The sequence below is a fragment of the Python bivittatus genome, unplaced genomic scaffold (genome assembly GCF_059951505.1).
Source record: "Python bivittatus isolate LINGU-HERP-01145 unplaced genomic scaffold, Pbiv_v1 ctg000020_np1212, whole genome shotgun sequence".
In the NCBI taxonomy this organism is placed as follows: Eukaryota; Metazoa; Chordata; class Lepidosauria; order Squamata; family Pythonidae; genus Python; species Python bivittatus.
Window position 1 is genome coordinate 72,545,492 of NW_028277030.1, and position 18,015 is coordinate 72,563,506.

The 18,015-nt window shown below is 39.2% G+C and overlaps 1 protein-coding gene across 1 annotated transcript; it reads left to right on the plus strand.

Annotated features, from left to right (window-relative positions):
- The first annotated feature begins 1,803 nt into the window (after positions 1-1,803).
- On the plus strand, positions 1,804-10,467 carry ABRACL (ABRA C-terminal like). The gene is made up of 3 exons (XM_007423524.4): positions 1,804-2,252; positions 5,349-5,415; positions 8,580-10,467. The coding sequence occupies exons 2-3, from the start codon at positions 5,355-5,357 to the stop codon at positions 8,762-8,764; spliced, it is 246 nt and encodes an 81-aa protein (XP_007423586.1). The 5' UTR covers positions 1,804-2,252; positions 5,349-5,354; the 3' UTR covers positions 8,765-10,467.
- Positions 10,468-18,015: the final 7,548 nt, after the last annotated feature.

Genomic DNA, 18,015 nt, shown 5'->3' on the forward strand with positions numbered 1-18,015 from the left:
TAATGGGCCAGTTTACTATTAATACTCTTCATTTTTTCATTTATGAAAAATCTCATGCCTTTGTATATTGCCAAGTAGTATATTTAGGAGTAGATAGATAATTTTTAAAAAAAGGGGGGGGGAATAATACAAAGGACTTAGGTCATTCAACTGGTTCATAATATGTTTCTTGACAAACACAGAGATATATAGAGAATCAGTGTGTTATAGTGGTTAAAGTGCTGGTCTATGAGCAGAAAGACTCAGGTTCTAGCCCTCCTTTAAGCAAGGAAGCCAGCCGGGTAATTTTGGGCCAGTTATTCCTTCTCAACCCTAGGCTAGGAAGTAAAACAGAAACAAAAACACACATCTGTTTACCACCCAGTGCTGGACCCACACGGTAGATTATCGTCCATAATCATCATTGAAAAGACCTTCATCCTGCAGCACACTGATTTGGAAGGATGATGAAAATATGTGAGAATAGGTGCAGTGCATCCTACGTACTTCTAACTGATAGTGCAGTTGAGTCCAACAGGAAGTGCAAAGTAATATAATGCGTACTTACTGAATAGGAAGTTTCACTGTCATAAAGAATCTTAGGATTCAGCCACCATGTTCCCCTAATTTAGTTTGAAGTTGCCTCACTAACTGCTTTTCAAGGAGATGTCTCCTTTCATCTCTGGCCTCTAACTTTGAGTTTTTCTCTTCCATTGGGGATATAGTGTTTCCATTTTCTCCCTACACAAACCTTGCTATATGCACGATTTGGGTCACTTGGTCAAGCAATCACAGTGATGAAGTGGCAAGAGCTGAAACATGTCCAGCTCCTTTTGGCAGCTACAAGCACCCAATACGTTTTTTTCCATGGCTGTTTTGGTTTGTGCTACTGGACTAACATGACCACAGGAGAAGATCAGCAGCAGCAGCACCAATAAGGCTAAAAAAAGAGGAGATCAGGGCTTCTTTTAAACAACCTGCACCTCTGTCTCAGACCCATGAGATGTAGGTTGTTTTTGAGAGTTCCTGTTCTCCAGTATTGCTTTCTCTAGCCATACTGGGGCTGCTCTAACAATCTGCTTGCAGCTTGCCTCTCAGGCCTGTGGGTCAACAAATGCCCCAACTGACAGGCAGGTCACTCTAGAGAGATCCTGGTTTATCTGCTATCACTAAAGCAGCACCAAGATCACTGGAGAACGTGTAGACCAGGTCCCCTCTAAAGTGCCCTGTCCGTTGGGGCATTTTTTTTCTATAGTGGTCAGACAGATAGGTCCCACCAAGATTGCTAGAACAGTATCTATATTTAATGATTCTGACAGATGGATAAATCCACTGCTCTAACCATCTGTCAAAGCCCACTTCCTCTGGAGACCCAGCTCATATTTGTGGAAATGACTGAAATCCATCAGTCACTGCACCTTAATGTATCCTGCAGTAAACTGTTAGGATACTACTGTGCCATTTGCTGTCCCCCTTACTGAGACAGAATAGAAACTGGCAAACTATATGACCAAATTATGCTGGCATACTTTTATGAAGCCTGCAGAAAACCATATTTAACTAGCCGTCTAGATGTGCCTTGACTCCCAAGATGCTGTGTACATGATTGCAGCCCTGAAGTTGGGGCAAAATAGGAAATTGATCAGGCTCGCTAGACATGAATGTTCATCATTTAATGCAGTGTTGTCCAAACTTGGCCATTTTAAGATGAGTGGACTTCAACTCCCAGAATTCCCCAGCCAGCTGTGCTGGCTGGGGAATTCTGGGAGTTGAAGTCCACTCATCTTAAAGTGGCCAAGTTTGGACAACACTGATTTAATGACTCCAGGTAGGTGGGTGATTGAAAAGGCTGTTTAAAAAATATTATAGCCAGCTGGTATCAACATTCTGCCACTGCTTTCTGATCTATGGGAAGTTGATGGACACGTGTAAGTAAGCCACTTAATGCTGCTGCATCAGGTAATGAGCACGCAGGTGTGACCTAGCCCATATCCAAGGCAGGAGTATTGGCGCTTTCCCACCCCAACCCGCAAGCGAAGCTTACTCCCAGTTGCCTTCTGTTCAGCCAGCCTCGTTCTTAGCCCCTCGCCCTCCCCAGAAGCGTTTGCTACAGGCGTGTGGGCGGCACCTCTTCTTCCGCTCACTTTCAGTCTCGTGGGGGGTTCGGCCGCAGCTTTCCTCCTCCTGACGCTCCCTCAGAGCCACACTTCCTCCGGCACTTTGCTCTGAACGCAGCTCCTTCTCTTCCTCCTCCCGAGGGATCCCGCAGAGGGGTAAGCCGATTGAGGTGATCTGGAGCCGGCACCCACGGTCACGAGGCCAAGGGGCGGGTGGGCGAAGGGCAGGGCGAGATCGCGAGGTGCCCCGGTGCGGTGGTCTGCGGGGAGCTCTTGCTCCCGAGCCGGGGGCTGAGCGTGGCTCTTTGTCAGGCGGAGGCAAGGCGAGGTGGCGGCAGTCCGGCGCCGGCGCCATGTGACCCTCCACGCGGATGGAAAGGGCACGGCAGGGGATCCACCTTCACGGTCCGAGAATGCTTCTCGGAAAGCCCACCTGGGCAGAGGCCGGCGATTGCTGGTGCGCGAAGGGCTTGTCCCAGGCAGGCGCAAGAACCAGTAGCAACCGGCGGCGCCGCTGATATTCCGCTTTGCGCAAATGCCAGCGCGCGGGCTGCAGTCCTAGACGTGCGTTGCTTACAGCTGGGATGGGAGTCCCACGGAGACGAGGGGACTTGCTTCCGGAGAAGCAAGCTTGCTTGGGGCTCGGGGTATTATCCCATTGCTTGCACGGCGGCTGTGCCTGCGCCCCTTCTCTTTCTTAGCCCCTGTCATTAGTCTGTATGCCAACAGTTCACACTTCTCCGCCTCCCCTCCTTCCTCCGCTGCAAGTATCCAGCTTAAGCCTTCTCGTTGCATTTCCCACCCGCGGCTCGTTTCGCGTGCCTGCCTGCTCTGCCGGCCTTTCGCTCTCTCTGGATGCAGGGAGCCCGAGGGGCGCATGGGAGTTCCTGGCTGGCCGGTGAAAGCTGTTTTATCAATCTTGTGGAAGGGAATGTAAAGATAGGAAGGTGCAGAGAAAACCCTCAACTTGTTGAAAGGTTTCATTAGCTCGATACAGAGGCCCTATGACCAAATTAGAGAGACAGTTCTGTGTAGTGGTTAAGGCATTAGGCTGGAGCCCAGGAGTTCTAGTCCTGCCTTGGGCATGAAGCCAACTGGGTGCCCTTGGGGCAGTCACTCTCTTTCAGCCCTAGGAAGGAGACAGTGGCAAATCACTTCTGAAATCTTGCCAAGAAAACTGCAGGGACTCGTCCAGGGGAGTCAACACTGACTCAAAGGTACACATGCGCGCGCGCACACACACACAGAACACAACCAAATTAGGGTGTGCATTGCACCAGGAAGGAAATTACTCATCACACAGTTCCTAGTCATTTATACAGTTGCAAACAAAAGAATTCAGAAATGAATATATTCCTAACCCATGAATGAAAAGTCCCAGGTTCCTTTCTCTCCTCCAATAAATGTAAAAGAATGCTGAAAATCCATCAGGCACTTGCATATCCTTGCTTGCCATTCTTACTCATTTGGGAAAAGGCAGCATCCTAAGTCAGGAGCCACAGTTTTGTGACTTTTTGTGAAGGTAGACAAAAAACACCCCTTTAACATTTGAAATAAGATGCACGCTTAATTGCCGCCTGGCCCCTCATCTCTGCTCTTTGAAGTGAAACAAAACACACGTGTTCACTGTGTTAACAATGCTATGTGGGAATGTCAGGAGTTGGCCTGCTTAGGGTGCAATCATACAACTTTCTTAGGGGTAAGTCCCATCAAACTCAATGACCTTCTCATTAGACATGCATATAAAATTTTAATATTGGAACCTCATTTCTTATTTTAAAAAGAAGACCACTTAGCTTTTATGGTGATAGTGAAAAAACTTGTAGAAGAAGAGCTGTGTTAGTCTCTGATACCCCAAACCAGGAGAAGTCTGGTTGCACCTTTTCTGACTAACTGAACATTAAGAGACATTTTCTGAAGATAACTACTGCAATATGAAGCAGGGACAGTTCTCCTATGTGGGTGGATCCCTGCACAGATTTTGTGCAGTCTGTCAGGAAACTGCCATTGGTTGGCAAAAAACTATTTTCTTGAACTATACAATTAGAATGCTACCCTTGCAATGCCCTTTGGTGCAGATGATTTAGAAGAAGTGGTACTTTGGCAGAATCTGGATGCTATGCTAGATACCAATTTGTTTATGGTATTATACCACTTTTGAGGTGGGCCTTATTCATTGGTTTCCATAACTGTTATCCTGTAGAGGTCTGTTGAAGAAAGAGAGCTGGATAAAAGGGTGGCAGCTTTTTAAGTTGTTTGCATTTCATTCTGTTTATGGTGAAATTATGTTGAAACTGCTGTTAAGACTTTTTTGAGAAGTAAAAATGCTGAAGTCACCTCACACTTGTAAAGTCAGTTCTGAAAGATGTAATACTTACCTGAAACATACATGTTCAGAAACATATGGATCCTGTATGTAAGCTGACCTGAAATGCAAGGTGATACTCACAGGAGTATTTGTGACCTGATATATAATATGTCACCTTGCTGACAAAGATCCGCATAATCAAAGCTATGGTTTTCCCAGCAGTAATGTATGGCTGTGAGAGCTGGACCATAAAGAAGGCTGAGCGCCTTTGAAGAATTGATGCCTTTGAACTGTGGTGCTGGAGAAGACTCTTAAGAGTCCCCTGGACTGCTAGGAGGTCAAACCAGTCAATCTTAAAGGAAATCAACCCTGATTGGTCATTGGAAGGACTGATAATGAAGCTCAAGCTCAGATACTTTGGTCACCTAATGTGAAGAGAGGACTCTTTGGAAAAGACCCTGATGCTGGGAAAGACTGAAGGCAAAAGGAGAAGGGGACGGCAGAGGATGGGATGGTTAGATAGCATCACTGAAGCAATGAGCATGAAACTGAGCAAACTCAGCGAGGCAGTGAAGGACAGGAAGGCCTGGCGCGATATGGTTCATGGGGTCATGAAGAGTCGGACACGACTTAACGACTGAACAACAACAACAAATGCTTTATATATATGAGTACCACATGCATTTTAAGATTTTCCTTTGCAAAATCTGCAGTAATGTATCTGACTTCTAAACACACAAGTCACTTTATAAAGAAGATAATTGTCTCTTTGAGAATGAGAGCTGTTGAATAAGAAACTTAAAAAGGAGCCCCCTCCCATGTGCATTCACTGTATCCCTAAGTGCACATGAAACTTCTTTTAAAATCTCAACTGATGTGTTCTGAATATGAAAGAAAACTGAAAGGAACAAATTATAACTATGACAACAATAATTTATTTGTAGGCAACAATGAATGTTGAACATGAAATCAACCTGTTAGTTGAAGAAATTCGACGACTGGGGACCAAAAGTAAGTATGACTAAATGGCTATAGAAGGAATGAAAATTAACAGCATCCAAATGTGGTAGACTATAACTGGCATAATTTTCAATGTACTTTAATCCAATGTGTCTGGAGGGCATTATGTTGGGGGAAATCTGCAGTATAGGAAAACCTCATAGAGAAAGCCCCATTGGATGGAAAAGTGAGTTTTGAAACTCAAAAATAAGATCCTGTTTTGTTCTTAAAACACAAAGAGGTTGGATGGAAATCAGTAAAGAGTTCTGAAAACTTCTGGCAACAGTTCAAATATTAAAGGAAGTGGTTAAGGCTTTTGCTTTAAGGCAGTCTGACAAGGATGTTGCAGAATATAAATTATTGTCTATGTGCCATCAGCTTGGTGTCAACTCTTAGTGACCACATAGATTTTCTCCTGTTCCCAGCCTGGTCCTTCAAGTCCTTCAATGGTGCACTCATAACCACTGTAATTTAGCCCATCCACTTTGCTGCTGGCCATCCTCTTTCTGTCTTTATTTCCACCCTTCCCAGTATTATAGACTTGAGACCTACAGTATGTCTTCGCATACTGTGTCCAAAGTAGGATAATTTGAACCTCATGAGAACTCTGGGTTGATTAGTTTGATGATCCAGCTGTTTGTTTTCTTAGTTATCCAAATCTAGGGGACTTCTTCAATACCTATAGAATATAAATACTGATACTAAATAGATAATAAGAACAGCATGGGAGCCCTCAGCCTATTTAAGCCAACGTCATGCATCTTTAGTTCTAACAGCATTATATAGAATGGCACAATTGCCAATTTTCTTTCAAGGGCCCCCTGTGTTTCTGAAAACTGATAGCAAGAATGATAAAATGTACTTTCTTATGAACAGCACCTTCATGCTAGGTACAGCTGCAACTATTTTCAAGTGCCCTGCATGGACTCCCTGAAAGAATAGAAAGATAACTGTGCAGTGGATGGGCAAGTTTCCCATATATTCTTATCTACTAATGCAAACTTGTGACATAGACAATCATTTCATGGAGAACAACAGTCTCTTTGAGGGGATGCCAACTTGCTTGTGGAAACTTGGCAACAGTGAGAAATGATGGCTAGATGTATACATCATGTTATCACTGGTTTGTTTACTCATGGATTAAGTAAATCACAATATGTAACATATTAAACCAAATCACATTTTGGCTTAGTTTGATGAATGAAGCCAGTGGAGAGTATCTGCTACAGACAATTTCCTATGCGTAAGTATCTGCTGTATTAATGGTTGAGAGCTTCTAGTCTACTCAATTTCCAAATATCCACTGAATATGGGATCCCATGGTGATCTCATTGATGTCTATGATTGGGGTTCATCTGTTGGTAGAGACATTATCAGTAGGATAATAGTTACCTATGCATTGTAGGGAGCATCATCAGAACTGCAGTTAATGTTCAGCCTGTTGTGTTTTAATTCACCTAGTGATGCACCTAGGGCTGGACCTTTGGGGCAAACTCCATCCTTCCAATGACCATCAGTGAAATGACAGGCCTAACATCTCTTCTTGGGCTGATATGTACAAATCTGGATTCAGTCAGGCTGATGCTGTGGCATCCTTTTTTTCTTAATTTAAAATATATTTTATAGACAAAGATTAGTTGACTTTGGACATTTACACAATTATAGATGCTCTTTTAATTTTTATTTTAAAATATATTATTACTTTCAACCAACAAAGTAGTACTTAACTGCTATAGTACAAATTAAGAGTTTGCATCAAAATTTCTCCCTTGAATTTTGAGTCTTTAGCTCCTTCATATAATACAAACTGTTAAGTAATGGAAATTTACTTGTCCCCATATTGACCCAGCACACTACCTCCTTCTATTTGAGGGCAAAGAGGTGAAATTCTGTGGCCATGAATCAATGTTTAAATGCTTGGGATGCTGTGAGAGTTAGTTTTTATACAGGGAAAGGAAAACAACCCGATAATAGATTTGTCCGTTACCAAAACAAGAGAGAGAGGGAAAGAGGGTAATCTCGTCTGTTGTACAACTTGGATGGGAGAAAGAGGTACAATAAGTTGAACACTGATTTCACTGTAAATAGGACTTACATTTGATACCTAGCAAGTCACTGGAATTCTTTCATAATGGCGTTTCCCCTTTTAAAATAAAACTGGATTCTTATGGGCATATTGGTCCTAGTCCAGACTGCTAGTACAAGTCTACTGATAGTTAGACATACTGGAATTGAGATGGTGAGATCCTGGTTAGAGATATGCATTTATACCCTAGGATGAAACTTTCTTGCACTGGCAGTATCCTAATGGCAAAAGGAAGGATTTTATCAACGGCCTATTGCCTGAGTAACAGTGCTATAAATTCACTATACTTTTGTACCTTTATGGAAAGGGCATTTAAATGCAATCTTATTTTTTCCATTGGCTTTAATTTCAGGTGATACCCATGTTCACTAATCACATTAGGTTAAAAAAAAAGGTTTTTTTGTTGCTTTTAGCTTAGTATATTCTGCTAATTGAGATTTGTACAATATTTTATAGCCTAATATGTAGTGTAAACCCAACTAGTTGTGGCTTATTCAACAAACCATGGCTAACATGATGTGTGAATCCAGTCATTGTTAATCATGACTACCCTGAGTTACTTTGGGCCTAAATGATACAAGATTTTCATCTGATTACTATTCAGTGTATAGTCATAAAACAGTTTACAGTAATTAAAAATGTAAAAATGGAAGAAAATATATTTTTAAAAGTGTTAAAATGTGTTTTTTTTCTCTAACAAAAAGTGAAAGATTTCTCTTGCTACCTTCTTAAGCAGTGCCAGCAAACACAAAATAACATTGCAGAGAGTTATTAATTTGATACAATTTTTCATTTGCTTTGTTTAATAGTCCCCTATAAAAATTGAAATAGGAAGCCATCAAAACATTTAATATTTGATCTAATGGACTTGGATTTAGTAGTAATTTTTACTGATTTGTGCTCCGTATTGTATTTTTATTTAATAAGTAGCATATTGATTATATTTTCACATTTACATTATGATGAATTTGGCTAGAATTACAATAACCTAACTAAATGAAATTAGAAACTTTGAAAATCTCCAGGTCCAACTGCTTAGTGGAGCTGAAGTGTTGTATGTCATTTCATCATCATGCTTTCTTTTGTCCAGATCCTGATGGGACATTGAGTGTGAAGTTTGGAGTGCTGTTTGCTGATGAGAAATGTGCCAACCTTTTTGAAGCTTTAGTGGGAACTCTTAAAGCTGCAAAACGACGGAAGATAGTTAGTTATCCTGGAGAACTGCTTCTGCAAGGAGTTCATGACAATGTTGATATCTTGTTACTTCAGGATTAGTTACTTTCTTAGCACATGGCATTAAATATATATATATATAAATAATCAAGATGCATTTGCATGAAAGTATACCTTCCTATTTATCTTTATAGAATTATATATAAAAAATTCTTTGAAGGCCTTTTAAGGAATTCCTTTCTGAAACAATTGCTACAACAGATTGTTGGACCTCTTTTTTGGGGGCTTGGGAATTGCATTCTTAGATCTCTGAAACTTTGTTAAACTCTGAGAATTTCCATTTCTTATACTTTAGCTATATTAACAATCTAAACTCTGCTAGAAACTTTCAAAGACTAATTTATGGGGATTCTGTGTTTTCTTGTGGTGATTTTTCTGCAAGAATCAAAATTACTCTGGCCAGACGAAGTGTTCAAGCTGAGAGTTTCATCTGAAACAGAATATTTAATATAGTCTTAATGTGATGCTTGAAACCCAGGTTTCTCATATGAAATATTTTCTGAACTGTAATGTTTCAGAGAAAAGTTACAGAAACAGTGCCAGGCAGAAGAATTCTCTTGCTTTTTTTTTTTTTTTTTGGCATGTTCTCATTAATGGAGGAAAGTTTGTTATAGAAATCCTTTCAAAAGAGAAAATAATTTAAGAGAAATTGTTATGAGTAGTGTGGTGTTCTTGCACTTACTTAGATACAAAGTGATCAAAACAAAGTGTTTTGTCTTTCACTATTACAATCATCTCTCCAGCAATCTGCAAGTCAGATGTCAATTAAATTCCAAAGAAATACCCCAAAGGATATTTGGATATTTTCTTTGACAGTGCTTCATTGCTAAACGGGAGTCTTGCTGTTGAGAAATTGTCCATCCAGTTTCCCCTCTGACAAATCTGAGAATCTCAAAAGACCATTTGTGTCTAACTCATATATTTCTCTGTCTCAGGGTGAGGCCAGAAAGAGAAGTGGGAGTGCAGTCCTTCTATTCCTCAGAGATTCGAGTTTCTCTATAAGGCCCATCACTTGATGATGATGCTCTGCTGGGGAAAGGATCTACCTTATACAAACTGAGTAGATCACTCCAGGTAGCAGTAAGCATTGTCCAAAATGCTGTTAAAACAAGCTCAGTCTTTTCTATTTGGCCTGATTGAGAAAGAAGTGGAATAGGGTGTGGGAAATACCAATCTGAATCCTCTATGGCAGGCAGCAGGGAATGAAGACTTGAAAGATAGAACATGACATAAAATGAGAAGAATGGGAAGGTTGCCTCATGCAGGACATGGATGTGATATTGGTAGAGCTGAACAAGACCCTCTTACAGAAGTCCATTCTGTGATCTTTTAGCTCTCTTTACAAGCTAACTGAAGTGCCCTTCTCATTACTGTAATTCATCTAGGAAACTAGCAAATCACCATTTCTTTCTCCCAAAAAATACTTGAGAATTAAAGACTGTCTAATGGTACAACAGTGTCACAGTACACTTTTAGTCCTTATCCTCTCATTCTATGCATTTTGCATGTTCTTTTTGCATCTAATTGATTCAGTGGCTAGCTGGTCTTCCTTAGAAGCCCCAAAGGGGCTTCAAAGTAAAGTACTTCATCAATCAATACATAGAAATCTAGGAGTTATTTTTAGCTATTTCATTCTGTGAGAAAGATGCCTTTGATTAAAAAAAAATATTTCATGTACACCAGGAGAATTTGGTCTCATAAAATATGTATTTTTGGTATTTACAATAAAATGTTTACAATTCTCAGCAGTGTAGTTTGTTTCTTGAGGTCTGGGGTAACTCACCTGAACACTGGAATTCTTACTTTGTAAGGTTCCTCTTTGCCAGTTCTGTACACGCTTGTACTGACTTTCTCAAGACTGATGTATATAAGCAAAAGAAAGTATGGTTTGTTATGGTGATGTAGAGAATATGAAAGAGTCAAAAGATACTTAATCTGAAATGTTGCTTTGAAACATATGAATTTATTTTTGATGCTGGAATTATTTACATATTCATTTAAATAATACATTCTGTGTTAGGAGTGATCTTATTAAAGCTGTGATTCAAGATTAGGGACATTACTTACCTTGAAAGAAAAGCATCTGAGTTCTCAATGTGTCTTAAAATAGATGGAAACTTTTTGGAAGTTTACAATGTGAGTTCTTGATATATTTATCAAGGCAGCTAAACAAGGAAGTAATGCTCCAGAGAAAGGTATTAGTATCTGATTTCAGAACAAGATAGTTTCCTATGGAAACTCTTCATGTCTTTTGAATATCTTAACTGACAGCTATCTAAAATGCGAGAGGTTTAAAGGTAGAAAGCTCACTCATGTTTTTGTTAAAACTTGGTGTTCAAGGGGTTTTTTGAAAATTTAAGATCTTAAACATTTCTGATTGTTAAAAAATAATTACACAGTATATGCATTTTTTTTCTTATGATTTATTTTGTTTGCAATTTTATTTAGAAAATAGGAAAAAAACAACAAAAAGAACAAGATTCCAGCAGTTTAATTATGATTAATACAATACATAAATTGAACCAAAGCAATTCTTGCTATATATTTCCTTGAAATGTTTATAGTGTAGGGGCTCAAATGTTGGCTTGGCATTGGAAAGACCCAGATTCTATCCTCAACCATGGAAGCTTACTGGGGCACTCTAGGCCAGTCATTTTCTCTAACATGCTTCATAGAGGAGTTGTTCTGTGGAAAAATGGGAGAAGGGAGTATTACGTACACCGCCTGGAGCTTCTGAAGAAAATGTGGGATATAATTCTAACAACAAATGGCTATGGAGACCTGAGAATCAAGTGCTTTCATTATACTGAGCTGTAAGAATATAAGTTTAGATGGAGTCATTAACTGGCACACACATTCAAGAAAGCATTCAATACGTATTATGAGCTGGCCAGGCCATTCTACATCTAATCCTATTCCACAGATAAACCAGACTACATACAAACCAGTGTTCTGTGTTGCAGTCACCAAATGATAAACATGCATGTATACATGGGAACATCTTCTAGTGAGACGTGTATTCTTGTAGCACTTCTGGGGAAGCAATGGTGGACCGAAGACAGCTCTGCAAAGAGCGGAGCTGATGGCCGCAGCGGGAAGAGGAGCCGGTGAAGATCGGCTCCTTGGAACTCCTCTCTGGATTAAGGAAAGGACTAGGATCATCCACAAATTTGCTCCATGCAGAGGCTCCCCGTGAAGAGACTGTAAAATAGCAATCTCCAGTGGGTTTTAGAGCTCTGGGAGCCAGGGGGAAAATCATCTTGACTAAGCTGTGGTTTGGTGCCTTCAGACAGACACTGGGTTTGCCCACTTTTCCTCTTAATCACCTTAGAAAATGGCCTGTTATTGATTTTTTGGATGTTAAGAACTTTCAGAAGGGCAAGTTTCATTATGCTGGGAGTGTTTCCTTCTATCCTTGATGAAAGAACTTTCATGTAAGTTTAAGGATTAAAAAGAAAAACTTTTTACTTTTGAAAAACAGCAAAAGGGAGACTAGAATGTTGATTTTGGAAAGTTAAGGAGCCAGATGGACTTGAAAGAATATTTTCTGTGGATTATTTAAAATTTTATAAAAATACATATGAAGATTTTGAAATTAATTGTAAGAAATCCTCCTATGGGAAAGTTTTGTTGATTGGAAAATAAACATATGATAAGAGGGAACTTTGAAGTTTGACTAGAGGGAACCAGAGAAAACTAAAGATTACAATTAAAGAAGAGACCCATTAAATCAATGGGGCAATACTATTTGATATAGAAGAAATCAAGGATATTTGAGAACCATGTACCCAGAAATTATTCTTAAGATTGTCTGCCGCTATAAAAATGAATTTAACAGGCTATAGAAGAGGAGGGGGGATGTGGTGGCGCAGCGGCTTAATGATGCTGAAAGTTGCCGGCCAGAAATGGTCGATGCTTCAGCGGTTCAAGTCCAGCCTTCGCGTTAACAGGGTGAGCTCCTGTTTCCTCCCCAGTTCCTGTCAACCCAACAGTTCGAAAACTCACGTGAGTAGATAAATGGGTACTCTCACTCCAGTGGGAGGAAAAATGCTGGCGGCGTCTTGCAAAAAGGAGTCGGGAGCAGTTGCCGGTAAGCACGAAAACCGCGCACGCCTGAAGAGGGGTGCGAAGCAACGGAAACCCTGCTTCCTGCGCTCGCCAGCTGGGATCTGCTCTAGGAAGGAGGCACTGGCAAACCACTTCCGAAACACCTTGCCTTGAAAACTGCAAGGACTCGTCCAAGCAGTCACTGCAGAGTGGGTAATGACTGAGTGCAGATTAAAAAAAAAAAAAAAAATAGAAGAGGAACAGATTTTGCTGGACAAAATAGAGACTGAGGCTGATCTGAACATGGATCTGAAAATGGATTTAAAAATGCCAGACTACAAGAATGATATGGATAAAGATGCCACATTGGATTTACAAATGAAACCACCTGTCTTAATAGTTCAAGGGGACATACAAATAATAAATCAGAAGGGTGATTTGGAAAGCTTTCTTATCTTGGATTTACAATAAAGTCATGTTAAACTTGTGAAGAAGTTTCTGAGAGGAGACAAAGAGAAAATGATAAGAACTTGTGGGATGTTATTTGAAGGGATTAAAGATCAAGCTTTTTAAAAGTAAATGGAAGGAATATGAAGTAGATTTATATTGACCAGAGTTAAAATACGTATGTTATGGTTTCTGGTAGCTATTAATGGAACTTTTTTTTTTTTTTAAACCAGAACTGAATGATTAGGCTTTAAAGATTTGTTTATAGATAACAGATGAGATGGCAGAGATTTCTTTTGCTTTATTTTTTAGAGAAAGTGAGAAGTTGGAACACAAAATGGATTTATTTGATTGAGGTTAAAATATTTATGTTGTTATTTCTGGTAGCTCTTAATGGACTTTTGCTGATTAGGACTGAATGACAAGTTTTTACAATTTGTTCATTGAAAATATTTTTGTAGTGGTTTCTGGTAGCTATTAATGGAATTTTTTTTTGACTAGGACTGAATGACGAGGCTTTAAATATTGGGGAGAGATTTCTTTTGCTTTATTTTTCAGAGAAAGTGGTAAGTTGAAGTACAAAATGGATTTAAGGCAAAAATATGTATGTTATTATTTGTGGTAGCTCTTAGTGGACTTTTGCTGACTGGAACTGAATGATGAATTTTTACAATTTGCTTATTGATAAGAGATGAGATATGGGAAGAAGAAAAAAATTTACTGAAATATTAGAGAAGGTGTTAAGTTACTGAATTTGTCTAAATTTGTCCAGAGGGAGCGGGGAGTCATTTCTTTATATATCTTTTTTTTTTTAACTTTTCTTTTTCTCTGAACCTTTTACTTTTTTTTACTTTTTATATTCTTAGGTTGTATTGGTCTTATATTTTTGCATTTGTAAATATATACATGTATACATACAGACACATACACACACATATATATGACACGTATTCTTGTGACTTTTCCTCTTTCCAGTTTAAGTTAACTACCACTTGAGGCTGGAATCATAACATACCGAAGGTCAGATAAGCTAGGCTAATTTTTGGTAAAAAAATAAAAGAAAAACTTCAAAAAGTGCTTTGGTCAGTTTCTCTAGTGACACAGATGCTCCTTTATCTTATTCTTTATGTAATGATGTCAGGAATCTCACTTATCTATTGAAGACAATGTAGGAAGTTGTATTTACAATTATTGTACATTTTCATGCTGTATATATCATTTGTGAAGAGTTGTGCTCTGTGATGTTTCCTAATACTTCCTTCCCATAAGGCAGGTAGCACCATCTACTGTACTTGATCTTGGCTGATCTTGACAAAGCTAAACTGGCCAATATTTTACATCAAAGCCCATCAGGAAATCACAAGTTTTAGACAAAACTGGGAAATGGAAAAAATCTGGGAAGGAGGCACTGGTAATCTGTTTCCATGCTGTTGCCAGGAAAGCAACATCAATATATCTATGTAGTCAAGACTGATTTAAGAGAAATCCTACTAATTTTTATATAAAGGGGAATTGAAGAACCTCACTGGAATAGAAATAAGACATATTGGATTCAGCACTAGTGGTGTCATTAACAAAGATATATACAGATGGTAGGTAAAACAATTTCCAAAAGTGAAACTAGATATTCACATTTTTAACATTTGCATTATTAGAGACAAGCTAATATGATAGACTGGAAAGGGGGTTAGCCCTTTGTCCCCATATTGATCCAAATCCAAACTGTCCTCTTTTCTCTCCTTGCAAATAACAGCAGCAAAGTTTCTGATTAAATTAAGAAGGTAGTGTGATCAAAGTTATTTAGCTTTTTAATAAATCAGGATGTCTTTACAGCCCAATTTTTATTAGTCGTAGCTTATCAAATTAAGCAAAACTGGCTGGGTTTACAAGCTAAACCAAAATTAAACAAGCCAGAGTTTAGTGTGATGTGGGAACCCATTCTCATCCAGTGCTATGAAAAATATTTCAGCAAATATTTGCTGAAAATAATGGGTTTGAAAACAGATCAAGGTCCAGAAATGCAATCAAGAGCTGTATTTTCCAGGTGTTCTTTGGCATTAAATTACCCTAAGAACAATGGACCACTTAAGGAGTCTGGGAAACCACACACACTACACATCAACCAGCACTGTGAAGCCATGGCCCTCATCACCACACATTTGGAGTAAAGTAATACTCTCTACACCCGGCTGCTTCTGAGGACTTCTCAGAATCTGAAGTCGATAGAAAAGGAGGGTATTAACTGGTGAGAGCAACTACTGCAGTACAACCACTGCTGGCTCAAGGGCATATGGCACCCCAGGCCACACTGACTGATGGCACCACCTCCCGCTGATGCAAAGATTTGCATTTTTAGAACAATGCAGCAGGAGGGGGGCTAAGCCTGAGCACCTAAGGCCAGTGCCTACTGTGCCTTAGCCTAAAACCAGTGCTGAATGTAGCACAAATTCTATAGTCTGATAGCAAACATCTGATTCAAAGTACTGGTTTTGACTCTAGAGCCCTTTATGACTTAGCTCTGGGATAGCTTATGGTCCATCTCTTTCAAGGGGAATCTGCCTAGCCTCTGCAAACAAGAAGGGAGGGGGTGCTTACGGTCCTGCCCACGCAAGAGATCAAAGGGATAAGGCTCCAAAGGCAGTTATTTCTTTGAAGTGGCTCCTGCTATGGAACATTTTAACCCCATTGCTATGCCAGGCACTCTTTTTATTTGCTTTTCACAGAGCCATGAAAACAGGCATTTGGCAATTGATTTTCAGTATTACTACTATGACTACGGCATGGGGCTGTTGCTTTTATTGCACTGATGTTTAATACATATAGATGAACATATACTCTCACAGACATATTTATATATAAAGATTTTACACACACACACACAGCTTTTAATTTTATTGTAAACCGCTCTGAGTTTAGGGAGCTGGGCAGTACATAAATTCATATCAATCAATCAATCTTCATCGAGAAGCAGTATCACCTGTTGGGTAAAGAAAGAAAAGCCTGCTGCAAATGGAAGAGACAAAGGCTTTCAAGATTCTAGAAATAATTCAATCAATACAAATTCTCACCACAGATAATACAGACGAAGAAAATTCATAGGATTGGTGAGAAAAGGACTTTATTTAGTCCCCTTCATTTATACATGAAAATTTCACTCCTCACCAAAATCCACATATAGATCCATATTCTGGCCTTTTAATATAAATATTTCATAAATTATTCAGAACAGATGCAAAGCTTTCACTGACTCACATGGAGTCCCCTACATTTGTGGGCATTTCCCAAATAACCAATCTGAATGGACTTTTTCAGAACGTTCTAGAGCTTTTTTCTTCCAATAATTCAGAATTATATATTCTGTGCTGAGTCACAGAGTGTTATTCTGAATTAGTAGTAGTGCTTGGTTATAGAGAAACCAAGGACACATTTATTGGCCTCATGTGGGCAGTGGACTTGCATACAGAACTAAAGCAGCACAACTGCAGAGGAAAATCATAGGTTTATTGTGAGAGACTGACTTGAAAATGTAGTACAAGCTTTTTAAAGACTAAATGAAGAACACAATGAGCTGTAATGCATAAATAACCCTTCTACTGATCAAAAAGATTTGAGTTTACATGCTGCTCAGAATAGCAAAAATGCTCTTTAGAATTAAAATAAATAATATACATTAAAATCAGACAGTGCAAACAACAAATAAAGAGAAAAACAGACTTATCCTGCATTTCAGGATATAATCCTTCAGAGCTATATGTTTATATGCTTCATTATAATAGTATTTTGGAGGCTGCCTGGGCTAGCAGACAGCAATTAGGTCAAAAAAGAGGGCATAAGAGTGTATGAGAACCATGTATTAGCAGGAGAAAATGAATAAGTAATAATGGTATTCTACAAGGTAAAGCAAATAACGTATTGTAATATTTAAGCACAATACCCTACATATGTGAGAGAAGTCATATGATTTAAAACTGATATGTGCTTAATTTTCCTTGGGTCTGTGAAATGGGAACATGATTTCCCTGGTTTTAACATCCCTTAAAAATTAAAGTAAGCCTATGTTAGTACAACTGTCATTTTCTTTTGCAAATATATCTTTGAGAGAGTCAGAATGATTTCATCCAGAAGCTTAATGGTAGTTTTCCTTCCGAGGTCTAGAAATCTGGAGCACTGGTCCCAAGAGTTGCAGAAAAAAACTTCTGTACAGAAGGGATTTGGTTTTTTTTCCTTAGAAAATGGAATTAGGACATAAACTCTCTGTATTCATATACTGCATTAAGGATAATGTGGTTTGTTTGGTTTGGGCTTATTATATTTTGGGAACCCAATCTTTTGTGACTTGCAAACCATAGTTTACTAACATGAACCCTTCCTTGAAACAGGGCCACATGATGGGAACCAGAAGGTGTGCCTTTTTGGTAGCAGCCCTGCCACCTGGAGTGTCCCCCCATGGCCCCAATATTCAGTTGGGTTAGAAAGACATTAAAAACTTGGCTATTCCCTCCCTGGGTGTTGGAACTGGGATGGGTAAGTTCTCATCAGGAAGAGTATGAATGTGAGTCAGGTTGCCTGTTATTTATTACTATTGTTAGTTGCTGATTGTTATTATTATTTTTTAATCTTGGTTGTTTCCTGTTGTAAGCTGCCCAAAGTTGCAATGTTTGGTTGGACAGCCATATAAATTATTTAATATAAATTAATTAAATAAATAAGCATGCTCCCATCCAACTGTGGTCCAAAAGAATCATGACTTAGCATGATGTGCAAACTCAGTCTCTGTATGCTCCTTCATGAACTTCCTT

Bases quoted from the DNA above. Each gene is read 5' to 3' on its own strand.
- ABRACL (XM_007423524.4), top strand. From the start codon at position 5,355: ATGAATGTTGAACATGAAATCAACCTGTTAGTTGAAGAAATTCGACGA. The intron at 5,416-8,579 runs GTAAGTATGACT...TCTTTTGTCCAG, and splicing joins TCGACGACTGGGGACCAAAA to ATCCTGATGGGACATTGAGT.